Source organism: Pan troglodytes, chromosome X, assembly GCF_028858775.2.
Source record: "Pan troglodytes isolate AG18354 chromosome X, NHGRI_mPanTro3-v2.0_pri, whole genome shotgun sequence".
Taxonomy (NCBI): domain Eukaryota; kingdom Metazoa; phylum Chordata; class Mammalia; order Primates; family Hominidae; genus Pan; species Pan troglodytes.
In genome coordinates, this window is record NC_072421.2 from 24,514,063 (window position 1) to 24,531,105 (window position 17,043).

The window sequence follows — 17,043 nt, forward strand, 5'->3', positions numbered from 1 at the left end:
ATCAAAAGCTAGAAATGACGAAGCTTAGTGAGGAAGGCATGTCAAAAGCTGAGATAGGCCAAAAGCTAGACCTTTGCACCAAAGAGTTAAACGTGTTGTGAATGCAAAGGAAAAATTTATGAAGGAAATTAAAAGTGCTACTCCAGCGAACACACAAATGATAAGAAAGCAAAATAGCCTCATTGCTGATATGGAGAAAGTGTTAGTGGTCTGGATAGAAAATTAAACCAGCCACTCACGCCTGTAATCCCAGCACTTTGGGAGGCCGAGGTGGGCGGATCACGAGGTCAGGAGATCGAGACCATCCTGGCTAACATGGTGAAACCCCGTCTCTACTAAAAATACAAAAAATTAGCCGGGCATGGTGGCAGGCACCTATAGTCCCAGCTACTAGGGAGGCTGAGGCAGGAGAATGGCATGAACCCAGGAGGCGGAGCTTGCAGTGAGCCGAAATTGCGCCACTGCACTCCAGTCTGGGCAATAGAGTGAGACTCTGTCTCAAAAAAAAAAAAAAAAAAAGAAAAAGAAAAAAAAAAGAAAAACCAGCCACAATATTCCCTTAAACCAAAGCCTAATCCAGAGCAAGGCCTTAACTCTCTTCATTTCTATGAAGGATCAGAGAGGTGAGAAAGCTGCAGAAAAAACTTTGGAAGCTAGCAGAGGTTGGTTCGTGAAGTTTAGGGAAAGAAGCCGTCTTTATAACATAAAAGTGCAAGGTGAAGCAGCAAGTGCTGATGGAGAAGCTGCAGCAAGTTATCCAGAGGATCTCACTAAGATAATTGTTGAAGGTGGCTGCACTAAACAACAGATTTTCAATGTAGACAAAATGGCCTTATACTGTTAGAAGATGCCCTCTAGGGCTTTCACAGCTAGAGAGGAGAAGTCAATGCCTGGCTTCAAAGGACAGGCTGAGTCTCTTGTTAGGGGCTAATGCAGCTGGTAACTTTAACTTAAAGCCAGTTCTCATTTACCATTCTGAAAATTTTAGGGCCCTTAAAAATTATGCTAAATCTATCCGGGCGGAGTGGCTCAGGCCTGTAATCCCAGCACTTTGGGAGACCAAGGCGGGTGGATCACAAGGTCAGGAGATCGAGACCATCCTGGCTAACACCGTGAAACCCCGTCTCTACTAAAAAATACAAAAATTAGCCGGGCGTGGTGGTGGGCGCCTGTAGTCCCAGCTACTTGGGAGGCTGAGCCAGGAGAATGGCGTGAACCCAGGAGGCGGAGCTTGCAGTGAGCCGAGATTGCACCACTGCACTCCAGCCTGGGTGACAGGGCAAGACTCTGTCTCAAAAAAAAAAAAAGAAATATGTTTCATAAGGCTATAGCTGCCATAGACAATGATTCCCCTGATGGATCTGGGTAAAGTAAAATTTAAAAATCCAGAAACGATTCACCATTCTAGATGCTATTGAGAACATTCATGAGCTGGGCACAGTGGCTCATGGCTGTAATCCCAGTACTTTGGGAGGCTGAGATTGGAGGATCTCTTGAAGATGGAGTTTGAGACCAGCCTGGGCAATATAGGGAGACCCTGTCTCTACAAAAATTAACCCCCGCCCCAAAATTAGCCAGGTGTGATGGTATGCCCCTATGGTCCCAGCTACTCAGGAGACTGAGGTGGGAGGATTGCTTTAGCCATGATTGCACTCCAGCCTGGGCAACAGAGTGAGACCCTGTCTCAAAAAAAAAAAAAAAAAAAGCCACAGCCACCCCAGCCTTCAGCAACCAGTACCCTGATCAGTCAGCAGTCATCCACATCAAGGTAAGACTCTCCACCAGCAAAAAGAATAGGACTCACTGAAGGCTCAGATGATCATTAGCATTTTTTAGCAATAAAGTATTTTTTTTCTTTTTGTGGAGATGGGATCTTGCTATGTTTCCCAGGCTGGTCTCGAACTTCTGGGCACAAGTGATCCTGTCAGCTCTTCCTCCGTAAGTTCTGGCATTGCAGGCATGAGCCATTGTGCCCAGCCATAACAAAGTATTTTTAAATTAAAGTATGTACATTTTTTTTTAAATAATGCTGTTGCACACTTAACAAACTACAGTATAATGTAAACATAACTTTTATATGCACTGGGAAACCAAAAATTAGCATGACTCTATTTGTGATATCCACTTTATTACCGTGGTCTGCAACTAGACCCACAATATCTCTGAGGTATGTCTGTATACAGCCTTAACTATTCACTCATTTGCTTCAGTGTGAAACATGAAATTAATGCAGTGCCTTAGAGACTCCCAATTATGTTTTCTTTCTTTTAGAGTCTTAGACTGTGAGTTTAGGGAAGTGAACCAGGAAATGCCAACTATCTTTGCTAAGGACAAAGACCACATACTTTCAGATTGTGAACATGTCAAGGATTAATGTCATAGAGAGGAGTCCCCAGATAGACATACTGGAAGAGAGAGATAAGATCATTGTTGACGTTTGAGTCCTTATACGGGTATGGCACTGTCTTTAGCACTTTACATGTGTGTTATCTTCTTTCATCTTCAAGTTTGTAAATTATGTGACCTTTTTTACAAATGAGAAAAATGAAGTTTAACAAGCCTCAAAAAAACTTGCCTGAGGTCACAGACAGATCTGATAAGTGGCAGAGCAGATGATTGACAGATCTATGATATTTACCCATTTTACTACTTCACTCAGGAAAAAAAATACCCAGCCTTACTTTGCATGGCAGTGCAGGACCATAAAAATGAACAGCAAATTGAAACCATGCAAAGCAAACTTAATAATTTGTGGGGAAAATTGTGATTGTCCTGTGACTTTTCAAACTTTTTGTCTGTAGTCCCAGCTACTTGGGAGGCTGAAGCAAGAGGATCACTTAAGCCCAGGAGTTTGAGGGTAGCCCAGGCAACATAGTGAGACCCCATCTCTGAAAACAAAACAAAACAAGCTTCTTTGTCAAAACATTAAAAACTCTTTTGCTGTCTGCTATAAATACATAGGAAAATGAAAGAAAAAAACCCAACACATTTAGAACACTTTTAGTACACTATAATTTAAAACATTAGAAACATAGACAAAGTGTTTTGTTTCTTCATAAAATATCTTACCAACTGTGAATATACTGGAAACTATTGAATTGTACACTTTAAATGGTGAATTGTATGGTATGTGAACCTCAATAAAGCTGTGAAAAAATAACTTACCAAGAGTACTTTAAACAGTGCTTGCCTTCTTGTTCTTCTAGTATAACTTATAAGCATCTTTTCTATGTCTTGATGTATTGTCATATTCCTTTTAAAATTTGGATCAGCTGCCAACATTTTATTCTTTGCACTTTAAATGTTGCAAAATATCTCAGAGTTCCTTCAGTATGAAGTTTTTTTTGGCCAGCATCACTTCCACTGGGAAAGCTTCATCTTTTTATCATAGCCACTTTCCTCATTTATGTTGATAAGTTCATCCTCACCAAGTTCCTCTAGCTGTAGATCTGCAACGTCTTGAATGATGGCAGTGTTAGCATTCCCACAGTCACCTATTTCTTCTAGAACTCCATGTATGATTGATTCCAATTTCACTTCAAGGGGTACCACTTTTTGTTTCTTTGACGGCGAATTCCCTCTTTTGATTTTCCATTTTTGTAAAATGTCACATGGGTTTATCATTGGGAGACAAAAATGCAACACAACTATATACGTTGCTGTTTGTGTGTGAAATGAATAACAGATTCACAGTGACCAGTCACTGACTTTGGAAGGTATGACATGATTCGTCACTAATCATGATGATCATCTGTCATTTATATTGTGATCTTTGAGCTGAAGAGCTAGCAACAGGAGGCCGGGCGTGGTGGCTCATGCCTGTAATCCCAGCACTTTGGGAGGCCGAGGTGGGTGGATCACTTGAGGTCAGGAGTTCGAGACCAGCCTGGCCAACATGATGAAACCCTGTCTCTACTAAAAATACAAAAATTAGCCGGGCCTGGTGGCACACGCCTATAATCCCACCTACTTGGGAGGCTGAGGCAGGAGAATCGTTTGAACCCAGGAGGTGGAGGTTGCAGTGAGCCGAGATTGCGCCACTGCACTCCAGCCTGGGCGATAAAGCAAGACTCCATCTCAAAAAAAAAAGTTTGAAAAGGCCGGGTGCAGTGGCTCATGTCTGTAATCCTAACACTTGGTGAGGCAGAGGCCGGAGGATTGCTTGAGCCCAGGAGTTTGAGACCTGCCTGGGCAACATAGCGAGACCCCATTCTCCAGAAAAGGAAAAAAAAAAAGATGAAATGGTGCAAAGGTAGGATTGCCTGTGTGTGTGTATGTGTGTGAGTGTGTATGTGTATATGTGAGTGTGAGGGTGTGTGTTGAGAGTGTATGTGTATGTGCATCTGTGTGTGTGTGTTTGAAAGCATGAATGTGACTGTGTAATATACCCTAAAGGCCTTCTTGTTATTCTGTTTCCTAGCACTGTAGCTCCTCCTGCCCTATCCCTGGCTCTTAAATGCACGACTATAATGTTAAAGTGATGATATATATTTGTGTTTTTAATTCCTAATTTGATGTCATTTTAAATTGGAAAAAAAGAAAAGTGGGATTTCTACAAATACTCCAAAGGAAAATAGTGAAAATCTCCACTTCATACTAGAGATGAACTCATATTTCTAAAAAGGTTTGTGCAAAAGTCCTCTCAACAGCCTGGGCAACATAGTGAGACCCTATCTCTACAAAAATTAAAAAATTGGCCAGGCGTGATGGCTCACGCCTGTAATCTCAGCACTTTGGGAGGCCGAGGTAAGTGGATTACCTGAGGTCAGGAGTTCGAGACCAGCTTGGCCAACATGGTGAAACCTCATCTCTACTAAAAATACAAAAAAAATTAGCCAGGCATGGTGGCATGCACCTGTAATCCCAGCTACTCGGGAAGCTGAGGCAGGAGAATCACTTGAACCCAGGAGGCGGAGGTTGCAGTGAGCCGAGATCGTGTCACTGAACTGCAGCCTGGGCAACAGGAGTGAAACTCTGTCCCCCCAAAAAAAAAAAAAAATAGCCAGACATGGTGGCATGTACCTGTAGTCCCAGCTACTAAGGAGGATCACTGGAGCCCGGGAGGTTGAAGCCGCTAGCCATGATCATGTCACTGCCCTCCAGCCTGGGTGACAGGATGAGACCCTGTCTCAAAAAAAAAAAAAGTCCTCTCAACCCAAGCATGTCATGAACAAGCTCTACTAGGTATGCAGAACACATAGCTATTATCATTAATTTTTAGGCCCATCTGAGTTTAACTTATCTGAGTTATATTTGCCATAAAAATGTTGATGCATTAAATAAATATTTAGTGAGTATGATACTGTGTGTATGATAATGTGTAGCATAGCTCCTGCCTTCCAATAAGGGAGCTAAGTCATACACAGATAACTAAAACATTGAGTAGTCAGTAAAAAGAGTCATAGAAGAGAGATCCCAATAAAATTCAGAGATGGGATCAAAGAATGCCTTTTGGATGAAGTGACATTTGAGTGGAACCATGAGAAATGTGTCTAAAAACATTTTAGAGCACCCACAACCAATCAATTTTTTTTTGAGACAGAGTCCCACTCTGTCGCCCCAGCTGGAGTGCAGTGGTGCAGTCTTGGCTCACTGCAACTGCTGCCTCTTGGGCTCAGGTGATCCTCCTGCCTCAGCCTCCCAAGTAGCTGGGACTACAGGTGTGCGCCACCACGCCCAGCTAATTTTTGTATTTTTTTATTATTATACTTTAAGTTCTAGGGTACATGTGCACAACGTGCAGGTTTGTTACATATGTATACATGTGCCGTGTTGGTGTGCTGCACCCATTAACTCGTCATTTACATTAGGTATATCTCCTAATGCTATCAGGTTTCACCATGTTGGCCAGGCTGGTCTCGAACTCCCGACCTCAAGTGACCCACCTGCCTCAGGCTCCCAAAGTGCTGGGCTTACAGGTGTGAGCCACCGCACCTGGCCAACTAATCAGTCTTAATTGTTTTTTTTCTCTTTTTCTTTTCTTTTCTTTTCTTTTCTTTTTTTTTTTTTTTTTTTTTTTTTTGAGATGGAGTCACTCTGTCACCCAGGCTGGAGTGCAGTGGCGCGATCTTGGCTCACCGCAACCTCCGCCGCCCGAGTTCAAGCAATTCTCCTGCCTGAGCCTCCCAAGTAGCTGGAACCACAGGCACACGCCACCACGCCTGGCTAATTTTTGTATTTTTAGTAGAGATGGGTTTTCACCACGTTGGCCAGGCTGGTCTATGAACTCCTGACCTCAGGTGATCCACCCGCCTCAGCCTCCCAAAGTTCTGGGATTATAGGTATGAGCCACCGCACCTGGCCAACTTAATCATTCTTGTTTTTTCCCTACAGTATCGCAGTTTTTTCGATGAGGCCCCTGCATTTTCTGGCGGCAGAAATAACAGCTGGCGCAAATTAAATCTTGAAAATATTCCCAGGACAATGCTAATGTATGACATAGTTCATTATTCAGAGTCTGGAGTGATCTCAAACCGTCTACGAAATGAAATGAAGTTTCTGTTACAGAGACCAGTAACGCAAGAGATCCATAAGCACCAGCTACGGATTGTTTCTGAAATTAGGTAAAACAGATTCTTCACTGGGGTTACAATACTAGGGGCATATCTGAAAATGTTCACATTCTGCCAGATAGCTCACTAAAGATAATAGGATATATGGGGAAAATAGGGTTGGGGCAGATTGCTCAAAATGTATGCAATTTTGTAAACAGAGCACTAACAAAAAGGACAATTGGTACTTGGGGAGTTAACTTGTACCACCAGACAGGCAGCTCAGTGTAGCTGGAGGCTGCCACAGAAAATATAAAAAAATGAACAACCATAGAGTGGAGATGCTGGCAACTCTTTCATTAGAGCAGTTAGTGGGCATGGACATTAGAGCAGACAGTGCACATGGAAGTGGGACCCCAGGCCAGCGTGGTTGCCTTTTTTTTTTTTTGAGACGGAGTCTCACTCTGTTGCCCAGGCTGGAGTGCAATGGCGCAATCTAGGCTCACTGCAACCTCCGCCTCCCGGGTTCAAGCGATTCTCCTGCCTCAGCCTCCTGAGTAGCTGGGATTACAGGTGCCCACCACCATGCCCGGCTAATTTTTGTATTTTTAGTAGAGAATGAGTTTCACCATTTTGGCCAGGCTGGTCTCAAACTCCTGACCTTGTGATCCGGCCACCTCAGCCTCCCAAAGTGCTGGGATTACAAGTGTGAGCCACCATGCCCGGCCGCATGGTTGCCTTTTAAGTGGACATGAGAGGCAGTGCGATCTGCTGAGAACCAGGAGCCATCCAAGGCTGGAGTGGGGGTAGGGGAGGAGTAGGGTGGAGGGCAGCGAGGGTGAGTTGGGGGTGGGGTGTGCCTCTCTGGGAAGACAGCACTTGATGCAGGTGCTCATTTTTGTTTTCATGAATACAGTCAAAAGGGCTCCCCTTGCCCATGCAGCACAGAACTGAGGGCTTTTTCCTTTTTTGCTGAAGGTTATAATTCTATTCTTGCTACTCTGGCTCCCCTTGCCTAAGATAAATTGCATATAAATTAGAGTGACGTCATTCCCCTTTTTACCAATAGTATGTGAGCCAGTTCACATTGTAGAAATGGATGTTGTAGCAAAATAGATTTATTATGATCTGAAACAACATGGACAGAATATAACAACTCCAATTATATTCCTTTTCTCTTTCCATTACTAAGCCTCACTTAGCCCATCTTATTTACAAATTAAGCTGCTTTCTTAAAAGAAGAAAGAGATAATAATATGTAAGAGGACCTACTGGTAATCTATTTTCACACTCTTATAATTGAAATGAAAAATACTCCCTTTGTACATGAAGAAGACACTGATGACCCACTGTCAAGCAAACATACTGGGGATTTTTTTTCAGGAGTAGAGATGAGTGATTCTGACCCAATAACATAATTTAACCCATATATTTTATGATCAAGGCTATACATTTGCCAGACAGATGGCCTGGTTTAGGGCACAGTCTGTCATGAAATAGATTTTCTCTAACTCATCCATATGAGCACTGAATATAGAATTTAACCCTATTACCACCAAGGTCAAATAAATGATGCAATTTTCTCTGCCACCATATATAATCCTGATCTCCCTGCTATTTGGATTTATCCTACTGAGTATCCAAGAATAAGTAATTTAAGAGCCAAATAAGTAGCCAAATTATTAATCAATTCAAGAGAAAAAATACTTTCATAAAGCCATCTTTGAATGCAGTTGTAGTTTAGCATCTCCCAGAAGCAAACCCTGAGACAGAGATTTAGGAGGTGATCCCAGGAACAACTGAAGGGAGAGGTTAAAAAAGTGGAAGGCAGCCAAAATAGTGTGTGTTAGCAAGCAAGTTACCACTGTGGGTAACTGGAGCTTAATCTCCCCCCCCGGAATGTCAGAGTCAATGTAGAACATGCAACTCAGAATTATCCCACAGGGGGCAGGGGAATTACAGTATTGATACATCAACACCCATCAGTCATTGGTTAAGGGTTGCTTAGGAAGGGACATATTAATTCTCGGGCACTTTTGACCTCCCCTGCACATGGGCTTGCTTTTCTTTTCTTTTTTTTCTTTTCTTTTTTTTTTTTTGAGACCAAGTTTCACTCTTGTCACCCAGGCTGGAGTACAATGGCACAATCTCGGCTCCCCACAACCTCCACCTTCCTGGTTCAAGCGATTCTCCTGCCTCAGCCTTCCTGAGTAGCTGGGATTACAGGCATGTGCCACCACGCCTGGCTAATTTTGTATTTTTAGTAGAGACAGGGTTTCTCCATGCTGGTCAGGCTGGTCTCGAACTCCGGACCTCAGGTGATCCACCCGCCTTGGCCTCCCAAAGTGCTGGGATTACAGGTGTGAGCCACCGTGCTGGCAGGCTTTTCTTTTCAAAGAAAATTTTCAAACTGAGTGAGTCTATGTTCCTTATAATGGTAAGGACAAGGGGATTATGGACATAGCATCTGATCCCAGCACTGATTAAAAACAGCTTGTTTTTCCAACCATTATGAAATGTAATTTTTTTTTTTTTTGAGCTGGAGTCTCGCTCTGTCGCCCAGGCTGGAGTGCAGTGGCACAATCTTGGCTCACTGCAAAGTCTGCCTCCTGGGTTCAAGCAATTCTCCTGCCTCAGCCTCCCAAGTAGCTGGGATTACAGGCACCCGCCACCACACCCAGCTAATTTTTGTATTTTTTTTTTAGTAGAGACAGGGTTTCACCATGTTGGCCAGGCTGGTCTGGAACTCCTGACCTCAGGTGATCCGCTTGCCTCGGCCTCCCAAAGTGCTGAGATTACGGGCATGAGCCACTGCGCCTGGACGAAATGTAATACTTTTTTGTGTTAGTATATGGTGTAAAAAAATAAGATTCAAATGGCTACTACACAGTATTTTCTAGGAAAGCTAATTTTAAATTGATAACAGGTTTTATAATTTTTATCATCTTTGCTGTCAATATCATCACCTGTACACCTTCGTAAGTGCCAGATAAAGAACTGTGCTATGTAAACTCAAGCAGAAATGATAACTTTAACCTAAAAGCTTACATGAAATGCTGCTCCAATGTTGCTAAGGTCTATGATATATTTGCTAGAGAAAGCTTTAATGAAATTTGGAACTTGCTTTGCATTTATATTTTATTCTGTGTGATTTTTCTGTTTTTAATACAAACATTTTCTAGGGGTCCATACTTAACTGTCCAACCTCTATATCGGCCCTACAAACAGCAAAATCAAGTTAAATTTCTGGGTCGTCGATCCAAGCAAGCTCAAATGAAAGTTGAAAAAATGAGAAAAGTTTATTTGGCTAAAGAAAAAAATACTTCTGAGGTGACTGTAAGTTTAACTTGTACTGAATTCATTGTTTTGGACAATATTCAAACTGTCTGTAAAGTAGCTGTACTTACGTAAATGAAATTTTCCTTATCTAAAGTTCAAGGCTGAAACACATTTGACACATTTATCATAGATAGTATAAAGTGAATTTCATCTTGGTAACATTTTTAAAAAAATTCTTAATATTGGTGGCAATTCTGATAAAAACCAGCTGTTTTGGCTCCATATCAGCATGAGTTGGCAAAAAAATTATTTTCTCTGTATGTTGACACTGTTGATTCAGCACATCTCTGATGGTGGTTTTTTCAAAATGGAAGTCATTTCTATCTAAACTTATTAAGAACTATGCTTTATAAAGTCTGCCTCAGTATACTTTTACATCATAGGAATTTACAACAGACATGTATTCATGTTATTACTTTGTAATTTAAAAAATCGCTGTAAATATTTTGAGATGAGGATAAATATAGTCAAACATTAAAATATAAAGTAGTAAAAACCAAATATATAACACTTCCTACTTTTATTGATAATTCTGCCTAGGAACCAAAAACGGGCCCATCAGGTACAAAGGATAACTATCATCTCCACTCCATCTTTTGACATTGTGAAAACTAAGGAATCTATGTCAGAGTGTCAGCTGGGAAAAGAAAAAAGGACTCATTTTCCTGGTATCAAAACTTGGCAGCTGGTGATTCTCCATCATGATAATGAACAGTTAATTGACAGAAAACCAAAGTTGTTTAACAATCTGCTTGTCTGTCTATAAATAATGAGTATGTGTAATAAAGGAAAATAACATAGAATAAGTCCTGAGTATGCTCTCTTAACTAAATGTGTGACATATTTTAAGCCTTTTTGAATTGCCATAGGAACAAATTCTTTTACTGACAGAATTTTAATCTAAACAAATTTTTTCTGTTAGATGCCCTTGAACTAGCAGTATACAGTTTTGTTTAAGAGATTAGTCCCTGGGACTTTTATTCGATTTTGATTTTCCTTCATTTAAACAAATATCTGAACAGGCCATACTTAGCATAAATATTAGAATTCACAGAATGAAAGGCTCCTTTTGAGTCAGCTTCTAGTGTCTTTTTTAAAGTTGAAATTCATTTTTACAGAACAGCTTGTGAATGACCTATTCTGAATGATAATAAAAGTAATAATGGATTTATTGCTACAGGAGGCATGACATGGCATAACTAATCACTATTGAGCATTGGAAGCACCTGAGACAGAATGTTGCGTCTGCTTTAATCTATTTTGGATATTTTTCAAGTATGAAGTCTATTTGGAGTAATATTTATCAATTTCATTTTCAATTGATAAATTGTCATTCCTAATATGGTATAAATTATTGATTTCTTTTGTGATCCAGGCTGTTGGATTATATCAGACTTTACACAGAGGCTATGATAATTAAACTGCAATAATTTATTGAACTTTAAAGATCCAATTTTTAATTTTACTTAACATTTAAAACGTGTAGGTTGATTGCTGATCTAATTCAGGCACGGCAACCTACAAAAGGATCTCATTCTCTGCTAAAATATTCTCTTACATGATGAAGAATATTGGAGTAAATGTGTATGATTCTCACTGGAATATATTTAACATAAATGTTCACTCTTTGATATTAATGCATTGTCATTTGATATTCAAAAATGGAATGATAAGCCCCTTGTTTTCAGAGCTTGTACTGGACACTGGTTGAATGGAAAAACAGCTATTTGTCCTCATGAGTCACACATGTTTTCATTCATTAATTTGGGATGTAGTCTCTCATCTGATCAAATGCATATCAGATTCTATCTATAGTGTGTGTAATAACAAAGGAAGATTTTAGGTAGCAAGATGGAGGGAAAAGACAAAGGAAGGACATACTCTTTATGTTTCAGGATTCCCATTTCTCATATTTCATTAGCTATAACTTTGTCTCATCGTAACACCTAGCTCCAAGAGAGGCTGGGAAATGTATTTTTGTTTGGGGCATTTATGTACCCAACTAAAATTCTGTTGTCATAAAAGAAATGGTAGTGGATATTAAGGCACAACTAGCTTCTGCTCCCAGAGATCATGTCTTCTATCAATTCTTTTAACTCACATTAAATAATATAACCACATCACCGAAAATCCTTTTAAAAGTAAAATTACACATAATCCCATCACCATAATATAACAACTGTTTTCATTTGGTTATACCTTTCTAATCTGTCTAAATGCACACATATTTTTCACATAGTTGTAATAATAGCTAACATATAGATTTAAACTTTTCACATATGTTTTTTGTTTTTTTTTTTTTTGAGACGGAGCTATGCTCTTGTTGCCCAGGCTGGAGTGCAATGGTGCGATCACAGCTCACTGCAACCTCCGCCTACTGAGTTCAAGCGATTCTCCTGCCTCAGCCTCCTGAGCAGCTGGGATTACAAGCATGCGCAACCCGCCTGGCTAATTTTGTATTTTTAGTAGAGACAGGGTTTCTCCATGTTGGTCAGGCTGGTCTCGAACTCCCGACCTCAGGTGATCACCCGCCTTGGCCTCCCAAAGTGCTTGGATTACAGGTGTGAGACACCATGCCTGGTCACTTTTCGCTTATATCTTAAACATGATCCACTTAAAAATAATTTAATGGGTATACAATAGCCCATTGAATTGATAAAGCATAATTTATCTAGCCATACTCATATCATTGGATATTTCAGTTGTTTCTAATTTTTTACTACTATAGGTAATTAACATTAGAATGAACATTTTCATACATAGTCTTCTTTTGGTTATTTTTCTGTTATTTATTTTTAGCCTAATTGCACTATAATCGGAGAGTATGATTTGTATGATACTGATTCTGGGAAACTTGTTGATACTTGCTTTATAGCCAAGTACATTGTCCATTTTCATAAATGTTTCTTGTACTCTTAAGAAAAAATGTGCATCCGGCTAGACGAGGTGGCTCAAGTGATCCTCCCACCTCAGCTTCCCAAAGTGCTGGAATTATAGGCATGAGCCACCACTCCTGGTCCCTTTATTCCTAATAATGCATTTTGCTTGGAAGACTTTTTTTTTTTTTTTTTTTTTTGAGATGGAGTCTTGCTCTGTCACCCAGGCTGGAGAGCAGTGGCTCAATCTCAGCTCACTGCAACCTCCGCCTCCTGGGTTCGAGCGATTCTCCTTGCTAGCCTCCTGAGTAGCTGGGATCACAGGCATGTGCCACCATACCCAGCTAATTTTTCAAAATATTTTTAGTAGAGGCAGGGTTTCACCATTTTGGCCAGGCTGGTCTCGAACTCCTGACCTCAGGTGATCCACCTGCCTCAGCCTCCCAGAGTGCTGGGATTACAGGCGTGAGCCACCACGCCCGGCTGGAAGACTATTTTGTCTCATGTGAACAGAGCTACTCTAGCGTTCTTCTGGTTGGTGTCTGCCTGGCATATCCCTTTCCATCTTTTAAAATGTTCAACCTTTTCATGTGTCAGAGACTGGCTAGATGCTCACTGACTTCATTTTCTCTTCCTGAGAACACATTTCCCAACATTTTTTGCAGCTATGTTGGGACCCTGTGAACTGACTTCTGGCTAGAGGAATGTGAGCAGAAGTGATGTATACCACTTCTAGCCTTGGCCCCTAAAATAAACGTGGTCTTCTATTCTCCCTCTCCCCTCCCTCTCGTTCCTGTGGCTGGAGGCAAAGAACTCCATGGTGGTAGAAGCAGGATTGAAGGATTCCGGATTCCTGTCACTGAAGGAGAGACAGCCAGAGCAGCAGCCTGACTTGATGAACTGTAATGTGAGCGAGAAATAAACTTTGTGTGTTAAGCCCCAATAATCCTAGGAGTTATTTGCTACAACAGATAACATTAATCATTCTGATATAATGTCAAATACACTGTCTTTGTGTTTTAGGTTTTCTCTAGGATACTGCAAATATCTAGATTGTTTTTGTTTTAATTCAATCCCAGGACATCTTTAACTGGTGAGTTTAATTCATTTACACTTTATTGCAATTTTAATTAATTGCTAACATATTTGGAATTATTTTTACCATTTTATTTTGTGCTATCTCTCCTGCATTTTCTTTGTCTTTCCCCTCTCATTCCTGTTTTCTTTCAGATTTCAATTCTACATTTTTCCCCCTACTATTTTGGAAGTTATACACTCTGGGTTTGTTGTTGTTGTTTTTGAGACGGAGTCTCTCTTTGTCACCCAGGCTGGAGTGTAGTGGCTCGATCTCAGCTCACTGCAACCTCCGCCTCCCAGGTTCGAGCAATTCTCCTTCCTAGCCTCCGGAGTAGCTGGGATCACAGGCATGTGCCACCATGCACAGCTAATTTTTAAAAATATTTTTAGTGGAGGCAGGGTTTCACCATGTTGGCCAGGCTGGTCTCGATCTCCTGGCCTCAAGCGATCCTCCTGCCTCAACCTCCCGAAGTGCCAGGATTACAGGCATGAGCCATCGCGCCTGGCCGACTCTGTTTTTATTCTTACTGATTATGTGTAAATTTTGGCACGCGTACTTAAAATCTAAAGTTAATCAATAGCTCCACTCTCCTCCCAAACTAAGAATGCTAATCACCATCCTTTTGTCTTACAGGTTATTGCTATATCTAATATTTTAGCACTATCTTGTTTTTAACTTCCAACTTAGATATTATTATTGTTAATCTCAGACTTTCCTTCTGAGATCATTTTTCTTAATCCTGATGTATATTCTTAAAAGCTCCTTTAAGGAGCATCTTTTGGTAATAATTACTCTTTCAGTTTTTGATTTTCTGAAAATGTCCTCATTTTGCCCCTATTCTTAAATATGTAATTTAGGTAGGTATCAAATTCTACATTGGCTATGGTTTTCTCTTAGCAACGCAAAGTCTTGTTCCACTGTCTTCTGGCTGCTGCCTCCAGTCTAATTGTTATTCCTTTTAAATGATCTCTTTTTTTTCTCTGACAACTTTGAAGATGTTCTCTTTGTATTTTGTGTTTCTCAGTTATAGTGAAGAAGATTTACCCTCCCATGTGCTTTCTCTATTTCCATTGCTTTTTACCTTACTGTCCTTTGAGGGTCTGACTTTACATAGAGGTCTCATTTTCAACCCCCTACCTTCCCTGAGCACAAGAGCTTGTCTTCTACACACCTGAGGTCATTAAAATCCAAAACTCGGCTGGGCGCAGTGGTGGCTCATGCCTGTAATCCCAGCACTTTGGGAGGCTGAGGCGGGTGGATCACCTGAGGTCAGGAGTTTGAGACCAGCCTAACCAACATGGTGAAACCCCGCCTCTACTAAAATACAAAAATTAGCCAGGCGTGGTGGCGAGCACCTGTAATCCCACCTACTCAGGAGGCTGAGGCGGGAGAATCGCTTGAACCCAGGAGGCAGAGTTTGCAGTGAGCCGAGATTGTGCCATTGCACAGCCTGGGCAACAGGAGAGAAACTGCATTAAAAAAAAAATAAACCCGAAACTTTAGGTCCCTGGTGTTGACACACATGCTCAGGGCTTCAGTCATTTACCATGCTAGTGTGTAGCTTTCTCTTTATTTTTCACTCCTGAGGATTTTTCCTTCTTACAAGCTCAGTTATGCCTTTTAAAAGATGTTTTTGCATTTTATCTAGAATTTCTATGGTTTTTACAATGGGTTAGTTTTTTTCAGGATATTTGGTCTACTGATTTCTCATAAGCCAGAGTCCATGTTGTCACTTCATTATGTTGAATTATAGCCTTAGGCTAAAATCTTGAGAGTGGCACTACTTACATCAGAGACTTTAAACATTTTTATAGCTGTTTATATGCATTGTCATATTGCTTTTCAGCCGTTTGCTCTTTGAGTGGTATGATATTGATGTTTGTTTATACTTCATGGAGGCAGAGTGCTATGATAGAGTATGGGCTTTGAATCTGCCAAATTTGGTTCTCTTTCTCCCTATCGTCATCTCTCCCTCAACCCCTCCATTATTTACATATATAGAGATTAGAGAAAATTTTTTCCTTAAACGTTTTGTTGTGGTTTGAAATGTGAGAGAATTAAGAAAGAAGGTGCCATTTGAGAGGGAGAGAAGGAAGATACATGTAGGAGAACTTCTGGCTAAAAATGCTGGCTTGAGCATCGAAGTCTCTTTCCCCCTTCAAACCCCACTGCAATAACAGTAAGGAGATTTTTTTTAAGAGCCTAAACCTTGATGATAAAGAGAAATCAGAGAAAACAGTAGCAACATTTTGTCAGTTAGAAAGCTTACAAATGAGTGCTGGTTGAATAGCAGATCTGAGAAAACTGAGTTTTAAACTGGTGTTGAAAAAAAGCTAAGAAGCAAATCAGTTTACACTGGGGGAACCCCCTAGAAGACTCAGGAATTGGCAACAGCAGGTAACCTTTGGAAGTGAGGGGTGAAGTAGAAGGAGTTGGTTGAAAATCTGTTTAAGAAGCAGTTACAGCACCAAATCCCTTCCCCACTGTTATGGGTTGAATTGTGACTACCCCGCCACCTCTCATCCCTCCGACCCTCTTCTGAAAAAATCTGTTGAAGTCCTAACCCCCAGTACTTTAGAATGTGACCTTATTTGGAGATAGGGTTGTTGCAGATGTAATTCATTAAGATGAAGTCATACTAGAATACGTTGGGCCCCTAATCCAATATGACTGTTGTCCTTATAAGAAGACAGCCATGTAAAAACAAAGACCCACAGGGAGAACACCATGTAATGATGAAGAGACTGAAGTCATGCAGCTGCAAGCCAAGGGATGTCAAAGATTGCCAGCAAACCACCACAAACTACACAGAGGCAGGGAAAGAGTCTCCTTTGCAGGTTTCAGGGGGAGCATGGCCCTGCAGACACCTTGATCTTGGACTTCTAGCCTCCAGAACTGTGAGACAATGAATTTCTATTGTGTTAAGTCATCCACTTTGGAGTATTTTGTTACTGCAAATACCTAGGAGACTAATATAACCACCTTGCAGTCAGGCAACTGCTTCTCCTTCACTCGGGCCAAAACCGGAGACTTTTTTTTGTCTAGAGAGAGCAAAACAAAAGTTCTCTGAACTGGAAAACATAAGGGACAGCTAGGGGCCAAGGTACTGTCCTGAGAACAGGGGTTAAGCAAAAGTTGACATATTGAATGTTGAGACTCCTGCCTTCTTCTCCCACCAGGCACTCAAAATGCTGGCCGTTAGGGTTACACCCTCCATGAAATTTAGAAGAGACTTCTCTGGAGAGTCTGGCCAACAAGG

The 17,043-nt window shown here is 40.9% G+C and overlaps 2 protein-coding genes across 9 annotated transcripts in view; one reads left to right on the forward strand and one right to left on the reverse strand.

The window, feature by feature from the left end:
- Positions 1 to 11,265, forward strand: part of CXHXorf58 (chromosome X CXorf58 homolog) — a 32,252-nt gene extending 20,987 nt beyond the window's left edge. For 3 of the 7 annotated variants that reach the window (XM_054677057.2, XM_054677058.2, XM_016943906.4), the window contains exons 7-9: positions 6,334 to 6,563; positions 9,674 to 9,827; positions 10,371 to 10,619. In XM_054677057.2, the coding sequence (XP_054533032.1) occupies positions 6,334 to 6,563; positions 9,674 to 9,827; positions 10,371 to 10,430 (444 nt within the window). In that variant the 3' untranslated portion in view covers positions 10,431 to 10,619. Of the gene's footprint in view, positions 1 to 6,333; positions 6,564 to 9,673; positions 9,828 to 10,370 lie in introns of all 7 variants that reach the window. The other 4 variants (XM_063804079.1, XM_063804081.1, XM_063804080.1 and 1 more) reach the window with 3 other exon arrangements.
- Positions 1 to 17,043, reverse strand: part of APOO (apolipoprotein O) — a 115,122-nt gene that overhangs the window by 90,444 nt on the left and 7,635 nt on the right. The gene's annotated exons all lie outside the window — the stretch shown is intronic.